Source organism: Pseudophryne corroboree, chromosome 6 (assembly GCF_028390025.1).
Source record: "Pseudophryne corroboree isolate aPseCor3 chromosome 6, aPseCor3.hap2, whole genome shotgun sequence".
Classification (NCBI taxonomy): Eukaryota; Metazoa; Chordata; class Amphibia; order Anura; family Myobatrachidae; genus Pseudophryne; species Pseudophryne corroboree.
This window is the reverse complement of record NC_086449.1, coordinates 730,106,928-730,126,742: the sequence shown is the minus strand read 5'-3', so window position 1 is coordinate 730,126,742 and position 19,815 is coordinate 730,106,928. Positions and strand designations below refer to the sequence as shown.

Here is a 19,815-nt window from a genome sequence, read left to right as displayed (position 1 = left end):
TCCGGCTGCCTGGGAGATAGCAGGGGAGACAGCAGGGCTGGCGGCGCTGCTGCGCGCACACGTGCGCGGCTAGCGCCGCCGGAGGCGAGCGTGGGTGCGCGCGCCCCACTGCTCTCCGCCACAACAAGGCCGCTTGTCTGGGCTCCTGCATTAAGAGCCCCATTATTATTAACACCTGGTTGATCTCTGCCTCTCCCCCTCCCTCCCCGCTCCACACCGGGTTCCGGCTGCGGGGGAGAGGGCTGAGGAGACAAGGAGGAAAGCGGCGCCGCTGCGCGCACACGTGCGCGAGCGACGTCGCCGGAGCCGCGCGTGGGCACGTCCCACCGCTTCCGGCCCGTGCACTTTCGGCCGAAGTGTTTGGGGATGACGCCGTGCGAGGCCTGTCACAGGCCTCGCTCGGCTAGCCACAGTCCCCCGCCCAGTTCCCTCCCCCCGCCTGGAACCTCTAGCCGGCTCCGGCAAGGGGGAAGAGATGGGCATCGAGCTCGGCCTCGGCTCCCTGGATGGGCGCCCGGCGCGGCGTGCATGCGCGCACCCGCGGGCACCCGGCACTAGGGCTTCCCCGGGCATGCTCGGAGGCGAGGGCTGCTGCCCGTCCACCTCCGGGCGGCCTGACTTCTTCTCCGCTCCTCCTCGTCGGCCGCTCCCGCCAGTCACAGCCGGCCCGGCCTCCGCCGTGAAGGCCCCAGGGGACGGGACGCCGTCCCCAGGGCCAGCCAGCTCGTCCCCGGGACCAGCCCCACCGCCAGATGAGCGGTAACGGGCTGGGGTCCCGGCGAACCGTCGTGGGCGAGTGGCAGCCATAATACCAATGGGTGCCCCTAATGCAGGAAGCTGACCAAAAAACACTGGAAATATATATATCTGAATAAATGGGGAGATTCTGCACAGCAGCACTCACCCCAAGGCAATTTCAGCAACCAGAGAGAGACAAAATGGCCTATCCTTCCCTATATATGCTAACCCTCCCCTTTTTCCAAGGGCTGTACTTTCCTTAAAACTAGGTCCACCCCTCACAAGATGTTTAACTCATTCCTTTCCTATGCTGTCAATTCTCTCTCCTTTCAAGTTACAGTAACAACATGGGATAATTCTAGCAACCAAGGATATAGTGGTCTATTTACTAACCCTTGAAGAGTGATAACATGGAGAGAGATAAAGTACCAGCCAATAAGCTCCTAGCTGCCATGTTACAGGCTGTGTATGAAAAATGACAAAAGCTGGTTGGTTGGTACTTTATCTCTCTCCACGTTATCTCTCTCCAAGGCTTAGTAAATACACTCCATATAACGGTTCAGAATGCTGTCTTGTGATTTATTAGTGAACTGTGCATGCTATGGGTCCTGCATAAGCAACTTAGAGCAATTACTTAGGAATCCTAAATTGTATGGATTTCAGACGTATCATCACTTACTGACTGAGTGGGTATTTCAGGGCATTCGCATATAGGATACGTTTATCATGGGCGTGTTGTGGTTTTGTTAACTGAATTGAGGTAAGTGTGCGCACAGATCCGTCCAATTTTTCTTAAAGATGTGCAGTTCAGTTCTCCAGAAATCCAAATCCACACAAATTTTGTGGATTCGAATTGAACGAAAACGCAATCCAGATCTCCCGAGGAGATCTGATTCGAACAGAGTCCCGGTTTGGATATTCCAGCAGTTCGGAATTCGGATTTAAATCCGAATTTCGGGTTTTGGTTTGCAAAGCCAGATTAGCACCTCCCTGGTCTGTTAAGAAGCTGAAATTGAATAGACTGGTGATACAACTTCAAGGAAGGAACTGAGAGTAGATGAACTTCCTGTTTCCAGATAAAGTTGCTGGTACCACCACAAAAGCAGCACTTCAGGTGTAAATCAGCAATTATTTCCAAGCGTGTACAGCAGCCGCAATTGCAGGAGCTTTACGTGCAACTCTAAAGGGGGGTACACACGGGGAGATGTGCGCTGAGCAATCTAGCACAGACCGCTCAGCACACATCTCTCCCCCCGCTCAGCACACAGCGCAATGTGTGCTGAGCGGAGGGGGGTGGCTGGGGGCCGCTCACTTCACCCAGCGGTTATATATATATCTGTGAATGTTGCTTTTAATAAGAGTTTAAAAGGAATCATAGGTTTAATGGCTATATAACACACCCTTGGTCTAAATTTTGATATATTGAATTTCTTTCTTTTCTGTTTCTTTCCAGTAATCATCATGTCTGAAACAAATTTACCAAACCCATTCAAGCCAATAAAGTTGATAGCCGCTGCTTGTAACAATATGGGGATTGGGTTGAAGGGGCATTTACCATGGGATCTCCCGTAAGTATCTTTTTTACACTGATCTTACACTGATCTTACAATGATCTTACAATGGGAATTTTTGATATAGCGGTATTGATATAGTAAAAGTAAAATAAAAATCTCCCTGAATTCACTTGGGGGTTGATCCTTAAGCCATGCAGCTCCGACTCTATGGTAGGGATGGCCTTCGGTATCACACCCATCGACGGTTGCCATCAATGGGGGTTTTATCTCAGTAGCTGATCTTGCCACGGGCAAGCAGGGCTTTTGCCCGGGGCGCTGCCTTCGGAGGGCGCCGGCGCCATCCGGAGGGCGCAGCACCATGGCAAGATCCGCTACTGTGCCCCCCGCTGTGTCCGCTGTGTCCCCCGCTGTGAAGGGAACTAGACGCTACCCGTCTAGTTTCCCTTCGTGGAGAGGACCTTTGCTGTGCGGTGCGCGATGACGTCATCGCGCACAGCACAGCATTGTGGGACTGACACAGACGCTAGGGGTCATAATTGACCTCTAGTGTCTATCTGTCTCATAGATCCGAGGAGAGGAGCGGCGCCGGCGGAGGTCTGCAGCGGTCGGGAATCAGGAGCGGGGATAGTAAGTATTATTATTTTTTTGTGTGTGTAAGCGGCGCTACTACTACAGAGGGCACAAATGGGGGCACAACTCTACAGCAGGCTTAACTGACCACGCCCCCTGTATGAAGCCACGCCCTATTTTCCGCCCGGGACGCCAAAAGGGCTAGGACCGGCCCTGTTTTATCTGGAACCATCTATGGTTAAAAAATATGCTATCTTATACCATCGATGGTTCCAGTTATAGAATAATTGTGCATGTCTGCTGGTGAAAGTCAGCCAGCAAAAGTTTTCTCGGTGCATGCTTCCCCGGCGGCTGGCTTTAGAATGGCTGCTGGAACATACTGTGTGCCAGTATGTGATGTCAGGTGCGGCCACACTTAGCTGTGGAATGCGAATTGTAATCACTTCCCTGACTGAGCTGCTGAGGCAGGGGGGAGACAGTCATTGACTCCTCCCTGAAAGTCTGAACCCCCCCTCCCTCCACACACACAGGCAGGGTAAGGTGCAAGTAGCTGCCTTCCCTGTCTATGAAGATAGTTACAGTGGGCGGGGAGGGAGGGAGGGATGTTGAGTGACTGGCAGACGACAGCTGAGCTGAGCAGCCGATGTCTGCTGCGGCTGCTGCCGGCTCTGCTGCCGAGCCTGTGACTTTCACTGAAGACTGTGTTAATACTCAGCGCTGCAGCAGTAGTGACTGTGCATAGTAACATAGTAACATAGTAACTAACGTTGAAAAAAGTCAATTGTCCATCGAGTTCAACCTATTTGTGGTCTCTTATGCAGTCTTATTATAGGACTAGTTATTTTTATGTTAGGACTAGTTATATTAACTATAATGCGTGCCTACGCACCATAAGCCTGAATATCTTTATCCAAAAGGAATTTATCTAACCCATTCTCAAAGGTGTTGACTGAGTCCGCCATTACTACTCAGTCAGGGAATTCCAAACACGTATTGTCCTTACTGTGAAAAAACCTTTTCGCCTCAATGTGCGGATACTCCTCTCCTCTAACCTAAGCGTGTGACCACGTGTTCTCTGTGCTGATCTTATAGAAAACAGGTCCCTCCCAAGCTCTGTGTATTGACCCCTTATATATTTGTAGATGTTGATCATGTCCCCTCTTAGTCACCTCTTTTCCAATGTAAACATGCCTAGCCTTGCAAGCCTTTCCTCATATTCCATCGTCTCCATGCCCTTGATTAGTTTTGTCGCTCGCCTCTGAACCTTTTCTAGCTCCAGGATATCCTTTTTGTAATATGGTGCCCAGAACTGCACACAGTATTCAAGATGTGGCCTCACTAGTGATTTATATAATGGGAGTATAATACTCTCGTCCCTTGCATCAATTCCCCGTTTTATGCATGCGTTATAGGCACATACAAAAACAAAATCATTGCCATCGGGCCCTCTCCATCGATAGCAGAAAACCATTTGGTTCTTAGCCATCGATGGTGAAAGTATTCAACATCAACCATAAACCATCAATGATTTCAAATCATCAATGGTCAATGGCCACTCCTACTCTATGGGACTCACTTCCCAGCACAGTTCGAGAAGCCTCTACTCTAGAATCCTTTATAAATAGACTCAAGACTTACCAGTTTCACCCAAGCATTTCACTAAAGTCTCTTGTTAAGCTTGTTTTGTATTTTGAGCTGTAATAGGAAAATGTAAAGCACTCTGAGTCATATTAGGAGAAAAGTGCTATATAAATAACATTATTATTATTATTATTATTATTATTATATAATGATGATGGCCCACTTATTATGTGCCAAGCTAAAAAGTTTAACCTCATGGATGGGCTGAAGGTTTGGAGAATGTGAGCCAAGTTTAAAAATAATTGTTATTCAAAAATTATTGGTGTTCTTCCCTTAAGGTGATTTTACTTTTTTTTCACACAGTACAGTTTTAATATTTTGTTAAAGTAATGCTAAAACTCACTGTTCTCTGCCTTGATGGCAGTAGCGCTTTATGCAAATGAGGCAGGGGATTAAACTATCCTCGTAGTTTAACATGAAAGACACCCTCTCATCTGATAGCTTTAGGGAGAAGAATGAAAGGTTATTACAAACTCTACTTTTTTCCCATAAAAATTAAAATTGGACAAAGGATTACTTAATGAGAATAAGCCTCTCAAGACGGTTCTTCCTCCCAACTGGTATAATCATCTCCATTCCTCAGTCACCCCTGACTGCACCGTCAGAGACACTTGTGCCAAGCTGGTAACTAGAAGGATGAAAGTAAACAGTTTCTGTTCTACAGTTGTCAGTAAAAGTGGTTGGAATCTTCACCTTCATAATCAGCTACATTGCCAACCTTGCAATATGTACAGTTTATGACATGGATGACTATTCACTCTATTCATAAAGTAGTGAAAAATGTGGAGAAGTGAGCCAGTGGAGAAGTTGCTCTTGGTAACCAAACAGCATTGAAGTAACATTTATCATTTGCATACTGGGGGTAATTCTGAGTTGATCGCAGCAGCAAGTTTGTTAGCAAAGGGGCAAAACCATGTGCACTGCAGGGGGGCAGATATAACATTTACAGAAATAGTTAGATTTGGGTGGGTTATTTTGTTTCTGTGCAGGGTAAATACTGGCTGCTTTAGTTTTACACTGCAATTTAGATTTCAGTTTGAACACACCACACCCAAATCTAACTCTCTCTGCACGTTATATCTGCCTCCCCTGCAGTGCACATGGTTTTGCCCAACTGCTAACAAAAATCCTGCTGCGATCAACTCAGAATTACCCCCATGATTTTGCCCAACTGCTAACAAATTTGCTGCTGCGATCAACTCAGAATTAGGCCCACTATGCAATTGTACAGAGCAGCTGATTGGTTGCCATGGGCAACTTCTCCACATGCTCACTTCTTCTCTCTTTCACTGCTTCATGAATAGACCCTTATATACTCTACTAGTTGGACAATAGAAATGATTAGAAAATTACTGTTTCCTAGTAAAGAGAGCATAAAGACTGACCATGACAGATCTTAATTAACTGAGAGGTACCATATACTGTGATTCCAAACTAAGGAGATATTTCTTAAAAAGGAAAAGAGTGGTGTTGCCTATAACATCCAATCAGATGTTAGCTTTCCTTTTCTGAAAATATTACAGTGGTTGCTATTGGCAATATCAAGATTTTTCCCGGCCACTCATTTTCATAAATGGCCACCTCTACATGTCTAGGTTGAATGAAGTGAATTTCTTGGGATGAAGAGTCCTGTCATATTTAATTAAATAGACTCACCATGAATAAAGTAGTGTCCCAACATGACTGAAGTAAACTTACTACCCAAATGGATTACCACAGTGATGAAGGTATTTCATGTAGACATCGAATACTATTTCTGATACATAAGTCAGCAGAGTTGCAGTGCAAAGTTCACATTGGTGGAGCCTCGATTTGCACTGGTGCACCTAGGGGGTCATTCAGACATGGGCGTATCAATGGCCCGCAGTGCAGTTTGCTGATGGAGGCAAACTGCGCACCGCAACAACACACATTGCGGTTGCAACAGCAATGCGATGGACAGTGGTGGGCAATTGCAAGGTTACGACGCAGCATTGGGGGGTAGGGCAGGGCGTGGCATGGCGAATGGGGGCGGGCCAGGATTTGTTTGCTCCGATCAAAATAAATGGCACACATACGTTGCTCTGCCAAGGGTCCACCTTAGTTTCGATGCATCGGGAGGGGGCCTCACACATGCTGGACGGCCTTGCCCTGTGCTGTGCTGCCCCCCAGCATGTGAGGAGATGGACGCAGATCTAGCTGCGTATGCAGCGATCTGCGCCCATCTCTGAATAAGGCCTTTAGTTTTAAGGCAATATACAAGGGCTAGAGGAGATGGTGACAGTAAATCACAATAGTATTTATTTGCATAGTGACAGTTGTTTTGGAGGAGGTAAAGGGGACTGGTGGCAAAAACACAGCCGAGTTGTTGTGACCGTTTTGGGGCGTGTTTCAGGCTGTGACTGCGATCCTGTATACAGAAAAAATGGCGGCAAAAATCTCAGTACATGCACCCATTCTGCCACCATCAGATTGAATATGGAAGCATCTGCGATGGACACTGCATCTTTGTATGTAGCTGCTAGGGGTTACGATGCCACCTGTGGGTGCTCAGTACAAATCCTGGCATCTGCGACATTTGCATATTTTCGCACAATAGCTTCGTACAAAGACGCAGCTGCGAATGCATCAGTGTACCACATGGAATCAGGCCCTTAATTCTGCACATATTATTATACATGGGATATATGTTAAACAAATACAAATGTGATTGATTGATTGATTGATTGAAATAATATGAAATATTTTAACTGCAGGAAAGAATTCCGGTATTTATTAGACAAGATAACGACAGTGGAGCAGCCTGGTAAGTTACCAAATGGATTTTGTGGTTTTGCAGCCCAAATGTGACTTACAGCTGTGCAGCAACATTTCACATTTATACAGTACCTGTGGTTAGAGTTGCCCACATCTCACATACATAATAAAAAAAGAGAAATACTGTACATTTAATAACATTTTAAAAAAGATCAGTATGACTTCCCCACCCCTAAATGAATAATCAACACCAGTGCTGTAGTTTGGGCTACTTACCACTATGCAGGGGGACAATGAAGGTGGGTCACCTCTGCATAGGTGGCTTTGCCAGGCTGGGCTTATTACACTATAACAGGAAGGCACACCAGATGGGTTCACCCTTTCATTCCCTAGGGACGTGCTAATGATTGGGGAACTACAAGCACCAGCATGCTCATAGTTGCAATAAAGGTGTTTGCCAGGGCCTGCTGGAATCTGTAAGGCTGCAGAGGCTTCCGGTGGGCCCAGGTGCTGGAGGTGGGGTGAAACGAAGGGGCATGGCCTTATGGATACATCTTCTCTTCACTCCCAGGCACCTGAGTGATAATCTGTATATGCCCCGCACCCATGGTAACATGTTATTTCCAAATGTACTGTACAGTATGTTCCAGGGAAAAAACTCTGAACCTCTTATTATCTTCTTATTATCTTATCTTCTTCTTGCATTCTTCTTCTATTATACAACTAAGGGGGGTATCCTATTAGCAGCGGTAATTTACCACTGGTAATAGGTTCGCCGGGGGTTATCCAGATAGCCCCATAAACCGGCAATTATCTGGGATTATGCTTCTGGTGCCTCATGGTACCATCAGTCAAAAAAAATGTATTGTCCGAAACCAGATTGCACCTAATAGGACTAATAGGACCCCTCCCACCCCCCCCACCCCCCCTCCCCCCCTCAATCATGAATCATATCTCCCAACATTTCCAATTTGTAAATTGGAAGAGGAGTCTGTCTATGTAATAATGGGGTTATTGTCATGACCACCAGGGTATGTCCATATTACTCTTAGGGGTATATTTACCAAGTGCGGGTTTTTAGAAGTGGATATGCTCCAATAACAACCGCTCAGTTCCTAGCTATTATCGTCCACAAGGTGCTAGATAAATGATAAGAAGAATCTGATTGATTGTTATGGGCAACAACTCCACTTTTAAAACCCTGCACTTAAGTGAATATAATACCCCTTAATGTGCTAGACTGCCCTGTACTCCGTCGTAATTCACACTTATAGCAGGTATGATCAGCACCTGTTCAATGCTGATCTGCATAGTAGGGCATGCAGTGATTGGGAGATAACTCTAAACTTTCCCACTGTCTAGATACAGAACAATTTCTTTCTGAAGTAGTCTGTAGGGAAAGGAAAAAAAAAAAAAAAAAACATATAAGACATACACAACTTGCAGTGACGAGCCTGACTGAACTCAAGTGATCTGGTATTGACACCGTCATTTATTGCTGTTGCTAGGTGCAGGTTGTGTGCTTCTTTCTTACATGTCTTTTCATTAAACCAATAACATCAGCTGTCACTACTGCTCAGTGGAGTATCTATTATGGGTACAGGGTGCACCATGCACACATGCAATGCACACAGCCTGTGCAGTGTCCTCTACCTATACACATTGCCGTCTTAACATCATTGTAGACCCTGGGCAAAACAGTGCACTGGGCCCCTAGCCACCCATTCACAGGTGCAAATAATAGCATGCCTCTCCTGCGGTCCTGCGCCATTTTTCCACATGCTTCCATACAGTGAATGGCAGCACTCTGATTGGTGGATAGCTCCAGCCATCCACCAATCAACATTCACTGTCTGGCTGTTGGCTGTGAGGCAGATAGAGAATGCTGCCTGGACACTCTGATTGTGTGATAAGCACCCACCCCTGCTCGAAGGCCCTTAGAATTGTGGGGCCCTGGGCATCTGCCAGGTATGCCTATACATTAAGATGACCCTGCCTATAGAGTCCGTGCAAAACTCCCCTATAATCATCCAGCAGTGCCATCTTTATGGTGATATATTTAAAAAGGTAGCTCTGCAAAAGAGCAGCAAAGGCTCTGAGTCTATGCTCTATTCTACGCATCTGATATGTGGATTGGGATAAATATGCCCATAAATGAGGACTGATAAAAGCATTTGAATGAAGGCCCAGATTTATTAAGCCTTGGAGAGTGATAAATAAATAGCTCCTAACTTCCACAGCCTGTGACGTGGAAGTTAGGAGCTGATTGGTTGGTACTTTATCACTGTACTATTTATCACTCTCCAAGGCTTGATAAATGGGGGCCTTAGTATTTTGAACGGTTTATGTTTACATGTAGATTGCAGTTGTAGCTCTGTAGATCACATGACCATATAAGAAATTGGAAAACAAGCAGTAGACCTAAATGAGTTTTATATATAAAGAGGATGTTCTCTGTTAGCGTCAATAAAAAATCTTACCAGCGACACTTGCCGGCAATGGTAAGAGTAGTCTTCATGCTTTAATAGCAAGTTAGGTGCCAAGGAGCACATGCGTGAGCCAGATTCAGGCTTCTGGATATAAAATTCAACAACAATGAAATAACACAAGTTAATAGAACCTTCTATCTTACTGCTCTCACTAGCCCGATGTAGTAAAGACGGCAGAGACAGACAGGGTATGGTAGAGCATGAGCTTTGTCCTTCGCCTCTTCGTAAGGACTGATACTCAGTATTTGAGAACTCACATGTCCACCAGGGGTGGATTTAGGGGTGAGGGCACCCATAGGCACAACCGTAATGCCCCCCGCCTAATTTTTTTTCCTTTTGATTGGTTATATGCCCTCATAAGATGACAGCCAAATAGAATAATGATAAAGCCATTAACTATTTTTTTTTAAATTATGTATACATATTTACTTAGTAGGACAGCTTACAGGGGCAGTATGTGCATGTCCTACCTGTTTACATTCAAGATGGCATATAGTACAGTACAGTGGGAATAATTTGGGGTCCCGTGTATTTTTTGGACTGACAGTACCAACACAAGCTTCCAAGTGCCACCACCCAAACAAGTGCCACCCCTAGGCACCTGCCTCATGTGCCTAATGGGAAATTCACCACTGCTGTCCACCAACTGCCAAAAACTGAAACAGTAGGAAGGCGTATTAAAGGACAATGCCATTATTCTGGTCAGACCTGGCAGAGAGACGGACGTGTGAAAAAGACAACCAGCACCAGATACATATCATACATTAGGCCAGTGGTTCCCAAACTTTCTTGAATCATGGCACCCTAGAGTGGCATTTTTTTCACGGCACCCTTAAATTAAGTAAATTGTGCTGGTGGGGTACAGTTGTACTTCTGATTGCCCACGTTTTATTATTAGCAGCCACTAGCACTGGTTTTGTCTATCACTTTGACCATAAATGATTTGATTTGGTCCTGGACCCCCAACCTCAGGAGCCTCTGCAAGAAACTCACAGCACCCCAGGGAACCTAGGCACACAGTTTGGGAACCACTGCATTAGGCAATAAACTTGCTACTTAGGCAAGACAAATTAATACAAACCTTACAGGGGGAGTATACGTAAAAATTATACATTAGTGATAGTATAGAATTAATATGCACACAGGAGTAAATATCTGTTTGAAGATCTGAAACAAGTAAGTGTGACAAATACGCACAAATAGAAAAAATCACGAAGGTGCAAGAACATTTCTCCCCACTGTCAGCTGCTTTGTGTCTGATTCAGAGGTGAACGTAAGTAAAACATCGGGGGCGAAAGTACTCAATGTTTTACTGATGCGCATGCGTTCCAGTGGTTACTGCTGGGGGACACATGCGTTGTGATAGTCACTGCTGGGGGGCCCCATGCGGGGGACACATGCGTTGTGATGGTCACTGCAGGGGGACATAGGGGGTAATTCTGTTAGATTTGGGTGGGTTATTTTCTTTCTGTGCAGGGTAAATACTAGTGATGTGCACCGGACATTTTTCGGGTTTTGTGTTTTGGTTTTGGATTTGGTTCCGCGGCCGTGTTTTGGATTCGGACGCGTTTTGGCAAAACCTCACCGAAAATTTTTTGTCGGATTCGGGTGTGTTTTGGATTCGGGTGTTTTTTACAAAAAACCCTAAAAAACAGCTTAAATCATTTGGGGGTCATTTTGATCCCATAGTTTTATTAACCTCAATAACCATAATTTCCACTCATTTCCAGTCTATTCTGAACACCTCACACCTCACAATATTATTTTTAGTCCTAAAATTTGCACCGAGGTCACTGGATGGCTAAGCTAAGCGACACAAGTGACCGACACAAACACCTGGCCCATCTAGGAGTGGCACTGCAGTGTCAGGCAGGATGGCACTTCAAAAAAATAGTCCCCAAACAGCACATGATGCAAAGAAAAAAAGAGGCGCACCAAGGTCGCTGTGTGACTAAGCTTAGCGACACAAGTGGCCGACACAAACACCTGGCCCATCTAGGAGTGGCACTGCAGTGTCAGGCAGGATGGCACTTCAAAAAAATTGTCCCCAAACAGCACATGATGCAAAGAAAAAAAGAGGCGCACCAAGGTCGCTGTGTGACTAAGCTAAGCGACACAAGTGGCCGACACAAACACCTGACCCATCTAGGAGTGGCACTGCAGTGTCAGACAGGATGGCACTTCAAAAAAATTGTCCCCAAACAGCACATGATGCAAAGAAAAAAAGAGGCGCACCACAGGTATAGAATGTAGATGGATAGTATACTTAATGACGACACAGAGGTAGGTACAGCAGTGGCCTTCCGTACCGTACTGCTATTATATATAGTATACTGGTGGTCACTGTGTCAGCAAACTGCAAAACTAAAATGCACCACAGGTATAGAATGTAGATGGATAGTATACTTAATGAAGACACAGAGGTAGGTACAGTAGTGGCCTTCCGTACTGCTATATATAGTATACTGGTGGTCACTGTGTCAGCAAACTGCAAAACTAAAATGCACCACAGGTATAGAATGTAGATGGATACTATACTTAATGACGACACAGAGGTAGGTACAGCAGTGGCCTTCCGTACAGTACTGCTATTATATATAGTATACTGGTGGTCACTGTGTCAGCAAACTGCAAAACTAAAATGCACCACAGGTATAGAATGTAGATGGATAGTATACTTAATGACGACACAGAGGTAGGTACAGCAGTGGCCTACTGTACCGTAATGCTATATATTATATACTGGTGGTCACTGGTCAGCAAAACTCTGCACTGTACTCCTCCTATATAATATTATACTGGTGGTCCCCAGTCCCCACAATAAAGCAGCACACTGAGCACAGATATGGAGTGTTTTTCAGGCAGACAACGTATACTGGTGGTCACTGTCAGCAAAACTCTGCACTGTACTCCTGCTATATAATACAGCTGCTCCCCAGTCCCCACAATTAAGCAGTGTGAGCACAGATATATGCAGCACACTGAGCACAGATATGGAGCGTTTTTTTCAGGCAGAGAACGGATAACTGGTGGTCACTGATCAGCAAAACTGTGCACTGTACTCCTCCTTTATTATACAGCTGCTCCCCAGCCCTCCCGACAATTAAGCAATAGTGCACAGCACAATCAAGTTCAACAATAACGGAGAGGACGCCAGCCACGTCCTCTCCCTAACATTTCCAATGCACGAGTGAAAATGGCGGCGACGCGCGGCTGCTTATAAAGAATCCGAATCTCGCGAGAATCCGACAGCGGGATGATGACGTTCGGGCGCGCTCGGGTTACCCGAGCCATACGGGAGAATCAGAGTATGGCTCGGACCCGTGTAAAAAGGGTGAAGTTCGGGGGGGTTCGGTTTCCGAGAAACCGAACCCGCTCATCACTAGTAAATAGTATACTGGCTGCTTTATTTTTACACTGCAATTTAGATTTCAGTTTGAACACACCCCACTCAAATCTAACTCTCTCTGCACATGTTATATCTGTCCCCCCTGCAGTGCACATGGTTTTGCCCAACTGCTAACAAATTTGCTGCTGCGATCAACTCAGAATTAGGCCCATAATGCACGTGTTCTGATGGTTACTGCTGGGGGACGCCTATCAGAACTGCATGGAGAGCCATGCAGTTACAATATACATTCCTTTGTGGTGACAGCGAAGGACGGGGGGATGCACATGTCAGCAGGCATGACGTGTATTTTAACTGATACCGGCAAATTTTTTTAGCACTGTTTGCAGTGTGTCTTCTAATCAATGAAATCGATTTGTGCAACATTTTCCTATGCAGAAAGCAGGTGCCAGGTGTTGACCCTGCATCCTCAGTTATCTGTAAAATGTTATTTTACATATGTGTCAGCCCCTCTAGTCACGCAGGACATACAAGCAGCTTATGCTGATTAAAATGATATGCGGCATGCCTATATTTAGGTTGGTATCGTCCCACCCGCCAGTCACCATACCGATGGCGAGATCTCGGCATTGAGATGCTCGGCGGGGTGGTGAGCGCATCAAAGCCCCTTGCGGGCTGCGCTCGCCACAGGCTCTATTCCCACTCTATGGGTGCCACGGACACCTACGAGTGGAAATAGTCCCTGTTATGTCGGGATTATGAGGGTGTGGGATGTAGGTGCCAGTATTGTGACCGGCAGTCTCCTATAGTCCATGTGTGACTGTGGCTATATCTGCATAAAAAATGTTATGCTACAGTGTTTTCCTAGAAAGCACTGTAACTTAGCACTTCATATGCAGATGTGTTTGGGACTCATGGTCGACACCTATTAGGTCAACACCCATTGGTCGACAGTGGGTAGGTCGACACTGGGAATAGGTCGACATGGCCATTAGGTCGACATGCACAAGGTCAACATGCGGTTTTTATGTTTTTTTGTTGTTGTTTTCTCCGTCAAGTGACCGGAAACCCCAATTAGTGCACCGCGTCCCCTTGCATGGCTTGCTACGCTCGCCATGCTGCGGGCAAGGTGCCTCGCTCTGCTACCGCTGCGCCCGGCACAGGTTACCGTTCCCAATCGTAGTCCACGTGGATCCTAAAGTATGAAAAAAAAATGTGAAAAACTCATGTCGACCTTTTTTCATGTTGACCTAATGGCCATGTAGACCTATTTGTAGTGTCGACCCAGAGCCGGCCCTAACCAATATGATGCCCTAGGCAAGATTTTGGCTGGTGCCCCCTAGCACCACTGCTAGTTCTGCAGGAGATACCTGGCATGAGTCAGCTGTCAGCTCTGCTAACGTCGGGTACCTGTTGTTTATGAAAATGCATCATATTATTTGCATTACTATATGGCTAGGATGCACAAGCAGCTTCTGCTGATTAAAATAATATGCAGCATGCCTATATTCTGTGTGCGATTGTGGCTGTATCTGCATACGAAATGCTAAATTACAGTGATTTCCAGGAATACACTGCAATGTAGCATTTCGTATGCAGATACAGCCACAGTCACACACAGAATATAGGCATGCCGCATATCATTTTAATCAGCAGAAGCTACTGGTGCCCCTAAGCATACCAAATTCCCTAGGCATTTGCCTAGTTTGCCTATGCCTAAGGCCGGCTCTGTGTCGACCTACCCACTGTCGACCAATGGGCGTCGACCTAATAGGTGTCGACCTAATTGCTGTTGACCTGGAGTCCGGATACCATGCAGATACAGCCACAGTCGCACACAGAAAAAACTGTAAGCATGCCACATATCATTTTAGTCAGCATAAGCTGCGTGTTCATCCTATTTGCATAGCGATGCAAATAAGATGCATTTTTCTGCAAAAAAAAGATGCCCGACGGTAACGGAGTTGCGCGGGACATGTCAGCTTACTCACGCCAGGTATCTCCCGCTAGGTGGCGTATTGAGGCAAGATGTATGAGGACACATCTGTACCTTATACAGAGCAACATGCCTCTATAGATTGCAGAGCTAGTGAACTAATCCCAAAAATATCTGCATTTTTTTTTTAGAAAAGAAAAACCTGCTTGTTTGGGGACGGCATTCATTTGAGACATTTGACGAGAAGTTATTACCTCTGGCAAATACCGTCATTGTACTCCTGACAAGAAAACTCCGGTATTATCTTACATCTTGTTATAATCCATTTAGTGCTAAGGGCAAGTCAGACTTGTTTTCTCATGGCAAAGTATGAGTTCATAAATCCTTGGAGGAGACACTTGCCGGTGACCACTTTATTTTTGTATTATTTATAAAAAAAGAAAAAGGTTTGGAGAATGAGCTAATTCCCGGTGCTATTCAACTGTCAGAGAATTGAATCAACCCCAATGTGTTCTAAAATGTTAGTGGCGTATTTAGAATTTAATTAATGTGTGCTATCTGTACTACTGTATAAATTGTATTGGTAAAAACACAACACATCAAAGGCACATTGAAAACTTGTGCGTGTTTAACCTATTTTCTCTGATACTGCAGAAAATCATTGTTGTTTGCCTTTTAGCTGAAAAACAGGAATTTTTTGCTTGTATGGCACTGCCTGAAGGGACTTATACATTAGTGATTCAAAAAACAATATTTATTTTATATAGTACTACCTTGTCTGGTAGTCACATGTACAGAGTAATTTGGTAAAACATTCTAGCAGTATATACTAGAGATGAGCGGGTTCGGTTTCTTTGAATCCGAACCCGCACGAACTTCACTTTTTTTTTCACGGGTCCGAGCGACTCGGATCTTCCCGCCTTGCTCGGTTAACCCGAGCGCGCCCGAACGTCATCATGACGCTGTCGGATTCTCGCGAGGCTCGGATTCTATCGCGAGACTCGGATTCTATAAAAGGAGCCGCGCGTCGCCGCCATTTTCACACGTGCATTGAGATTGATAGGGAGAGGACGTGGCTGGCGTCCTCTCCATTTAGATTAGATTTAGAAGAGAGAGAGAGATTGCTGTGATACTGTAGATTAGAAGAGAGTGCAGAGTGCAGACAGAGTTTAGTGACTGACGACCACAGTGACCAGTGACCACCAGAGACAGTGCAGTTGTTTGTTTTATTTAATATATCCGTTCTCTGCCTGAAAAAAACGATACACAGTCACACAGTGACTCAGTCTGTGTGCACTGCTCAGCCCAGTGTGCTGCACATCAATGTATTGTATATAAAGCTTATAATTGTGGGGGAGACTGGGGAGCACTGCAGGTTGTTATAGCAGGAGCCAGGAGTACATGATAAATAATATTATATTAAAATTAAACAGTGCACACTTTTGCTGCAGGAGTGCCACTGCCAGTGTGACTAGTGGTGACCAGTGCCTGACCACCAGTATATTAGTAGTATTGTATACTATCTCTTTATCAACCAGTCTATATTAGCAGCAGACACAGTACAGTGCGGTAGTTCACGGCTGTGGCTACCTCTGTGTCGGCACTCGGCAGGCAGTCCGTCCATCCATAATTGTATTATATACCACCTAACCGTGGTTTTTTTTTTCTTTCTTTATACCGTCGTCATAGTCATACTAGTTGTTACGAGTATACTACTATCTCTTTATCAACCAGTGTACAGTGCGGTAGTTCACGGCTGTGGCTACCTCTGTGTCGGAACTCGGCAGGCAGTCCGTCCATCCATAATTGTATTATAATATATACCACCTAACCGTGGTTTTTTTTTCGTTCTTTATACCGTCGTCATACTAGTTGTTACGAGTATACTACTATCTCTTTATCAACCAGTGTACAGTGTGGTAGTTCACGGCTGTGGCTACCTCTGTGTCGGAACTCGGCAGGCAGTCCATCCATCCATAATTGTATTATAATATATACCACCTAACCGTGGTTTTTTTTTCGTTCTTTATACCGTCGTCATACTAGTTGTTACGAGTATACTACTATCTCTTTATCAACCAGTGTACAGTGCGGTAGTTCACGGCTGTGGCTACCTCTGTGTCGGCACTCGGCAGGCAGTCCGTCCAACCATAATTGTATTATATACCACCTAACCGTGGTTTTTTTTTTCATTCTTTATACCGTCGTCATACTAGTTGTTACGAGTATACTACTATCTCTTTATCAACCAGTGTACAGTGCGGTAGTTCACGGCTGTGGCTACCTCTGTGTCGGCACTCGGCAGCCCGTCCATAATTGTATATACCAGTGACCTAACCGTGGTTTTTTTTCCTTTCTTTATACATACATACTAGTTACGAGTATACTATCTCTTTATCAACCAGTCTATATATTAGCAGCAGACACAGTACAGTGCGGTAGTTCACGGCTGTGGCTACCTCTGTGTCGGCTCTCGGCAGCCCGTCCATAATTGTATATACCACCTAACCGTGGTTTTTTTTCTTTCTTTATACATACATACTAGTTACGAGTATACTATCTCTTTATCAACCAGTCTATATATTAGCAGCAGACACAGTACAGTGCGGTAGTTCACGGCTGTGGCTACCTCTGTGTCGGCACTCCGCAGCCCGTCCATAATTGTATATACCAGTGACCTAACCGTGGTTTTTTTTTCTTTCTTTATACATACATACTAGTTACGAGTATACTATCTCTTTATCAACCAGTCTATATATTAGCAGCAGACACAGTACAGTGCGGTAGTTCACGGCTGTGGCTACCTCTGTGTCGGCACTCGGCAGCCCGTCCATAATTGTATATACCAGTGACCTAACCGTGGTTTTTTTTTCTTTCTTTATACATACATACTAGTTACGAGTATACTATCTCTTTATCAACCAGTCTATATATTAGAAGCAGACACAGTACAGTGCGGTAGTTCACGGCTGTGGCTACCTCTGTGTCGGCACTCGGCAGCCCGTCCATAATTGTATATACCAGTGACCTAACCGTGGTTTTTTTTTCTTTCTTTATACATACATACTAGTTACGAGTATACTATCTCTTTATCAACCAGTCTATATATTAGCAGCAGACACAGTACAGTGCGGTAGTTCACGGCTGTGGCTACCTCTGTGTCGGCACTCGGCAGCCCGTCCATAATTGTATACTAGTATCCAATCCATCCATCTGCATTGTTTACCTGAGGTGCCTTTTAGTTGTGCCTATTAAAATATGGAGAACAAAAATGTTGAGGTTCCAAAATTAGGGAAAGATCAAGATCCACTTCCACCTCGTGCTGAAGCTGCTGCCACTAGTCATGGCCGAGACGATGAAATGCCAGCAACGTCGTCTGCCAAGGCCGATGCCCAATGGCATAGTACAGAGCATGTCAAAACCAAAACACCAAATATCAGTAAAAAAAGGACTCCAAAACCTAAAATAAAATTGTCGGAGGAGAAGCGTAAACTTGCCAATATGCCATTTACCACACGGAGTGGCAAGGAACGGCTGAGGCCCTGGCCTATGTTCATGGCTAGTGGTTCAGCTTCACATGAGGATGGAAGCACTCAGCCTCTCGCTAGAAAACTGAAAAGACTCAAGCTGGCAAAAGCACCGCAAAGAACTGTGCGTTCTTTGAAATCCCAAATCCACAAGGAGAGTCCAATTGTGTCGGTTGCGATGCCTGACCTTCCCAACACTGGACGTGAAGAGCATGCGCCTTCCACCATTTGCACGCCCCCTGCAAGTGCTGGAAGGAGCACCCGCAGTCCAGTTCCTGATAGTCAGATTGAAGATGTCAGTGTTGAAGTACACCAGGATGAGGAGGATATGGGTGTTGCTGGCGCTGGGGAGGAAATTGACCAGGAGGATTCTGATGGTGAGGTGGTTTGTTTAAGTCAGGCACCCGGGGAGACACCTGTTGTCCGTGGGAGGAATATGGCCGTTGACATGCCAGGTGAAAATACCAAAAAAATCAGCTCTTCGGTGTGGAGGTATTTCACCAGAAATGCGGACAACAGGTGTCAAGCCGTGTGTTCCCTTTGTCAAGCTGTAATAAGTAGGGGTAAGGACGTTAACCACCTCGGAACATCCTCCCTTATACGTCACCTGCAGCGCATTCATAATAAGTCAGTGACAAGTTCAAAAACTTTGGGTGACAGCGGAAGCAGTCCACTGACCAGTAAATCCCTTCCTCTTGTAACCAAGCTCACGCAAACCACCCCACCAACTCCCTCAGTGTCAATTTCCTCCTTCCCCAGGAATGCCAATAGTCCTGCAGGCCATGTCACTGGCAAGTCTGACGAGTCCTCTCCTGCCTGGGATTCCTCCGATGCATCCTTGCGTGTAACGCCTACTGCTGCTGGCGCTGCTGTTGTTGCCGCTGGGAGTCGATGGTCATCCCAGAGGGGAAGTCGTAAGCCCACTTGTACTACTTCCAGTAAGCAATTGACTGTTCAACAGTCCTTTGCGAGGAAGATGAAATATCACAGCAGTCATCCTACTGCAAAGCGGATAACTGAGTCCTTGACAACTATGTTGGTGTTAGACGTGCGTCCGGTATCCGCCGTTAGTTCACAGGGAACTAGACAATTTATTGAGGCAGTGTGCCCCCGTTACCAAATACCATCTAGGTTCCACTTCTCTAGGCAGGCGATACCGAGAATGTACACGGACGTCAGAAAAAGACTCACCAGTGTCCTAAAAAATGCAGTTGTACCCAATGTCCACTTAACCACGGACATGTGGACAAGTGGAGCAGGGCAGGGTCAGGACTATATGACTGTGACAGCCCACTGGGTAGATGTATGGACTCCC

At 45.6% G+C, this 19,815-nt stretch overlaps 1 protein-coding gene across 3 annotated transcripts in view; it reads left to right on the top strand.

Annotated features, from left to right (window-relative positions):
* Window positions 1-19,815, top strand: part of LOC134935628 (dihydrofolate reductase-like) — a 146,532-nt gene that overhangs the window by 65,382 nt on the left and 61,335 nt on the right. For all 3 annotated transcript variants that reach the window (XM_063930566.1, XM_063930565.1, XM_063930564.1), the window contains 3 exons: window positions 2,192-2,306; window positions 7,199-7,248; window positions 15,165-15,270. In XM_063930566.1, coding sequence (XP_063786636.1) covers window positions 2,200-2,306; window positions 7,199-7,248; window positions 15,165-15,270 — 263 coding nt within the window. In that variant the 5' untranslated portion in view covers window positions 2,192-2,199. The remainder of the gene's footprint in view (window positions 1-2,191; window positions 2,307-7,198; window positions 7,249-15,164; window positions 15,271-19,815) is intronic.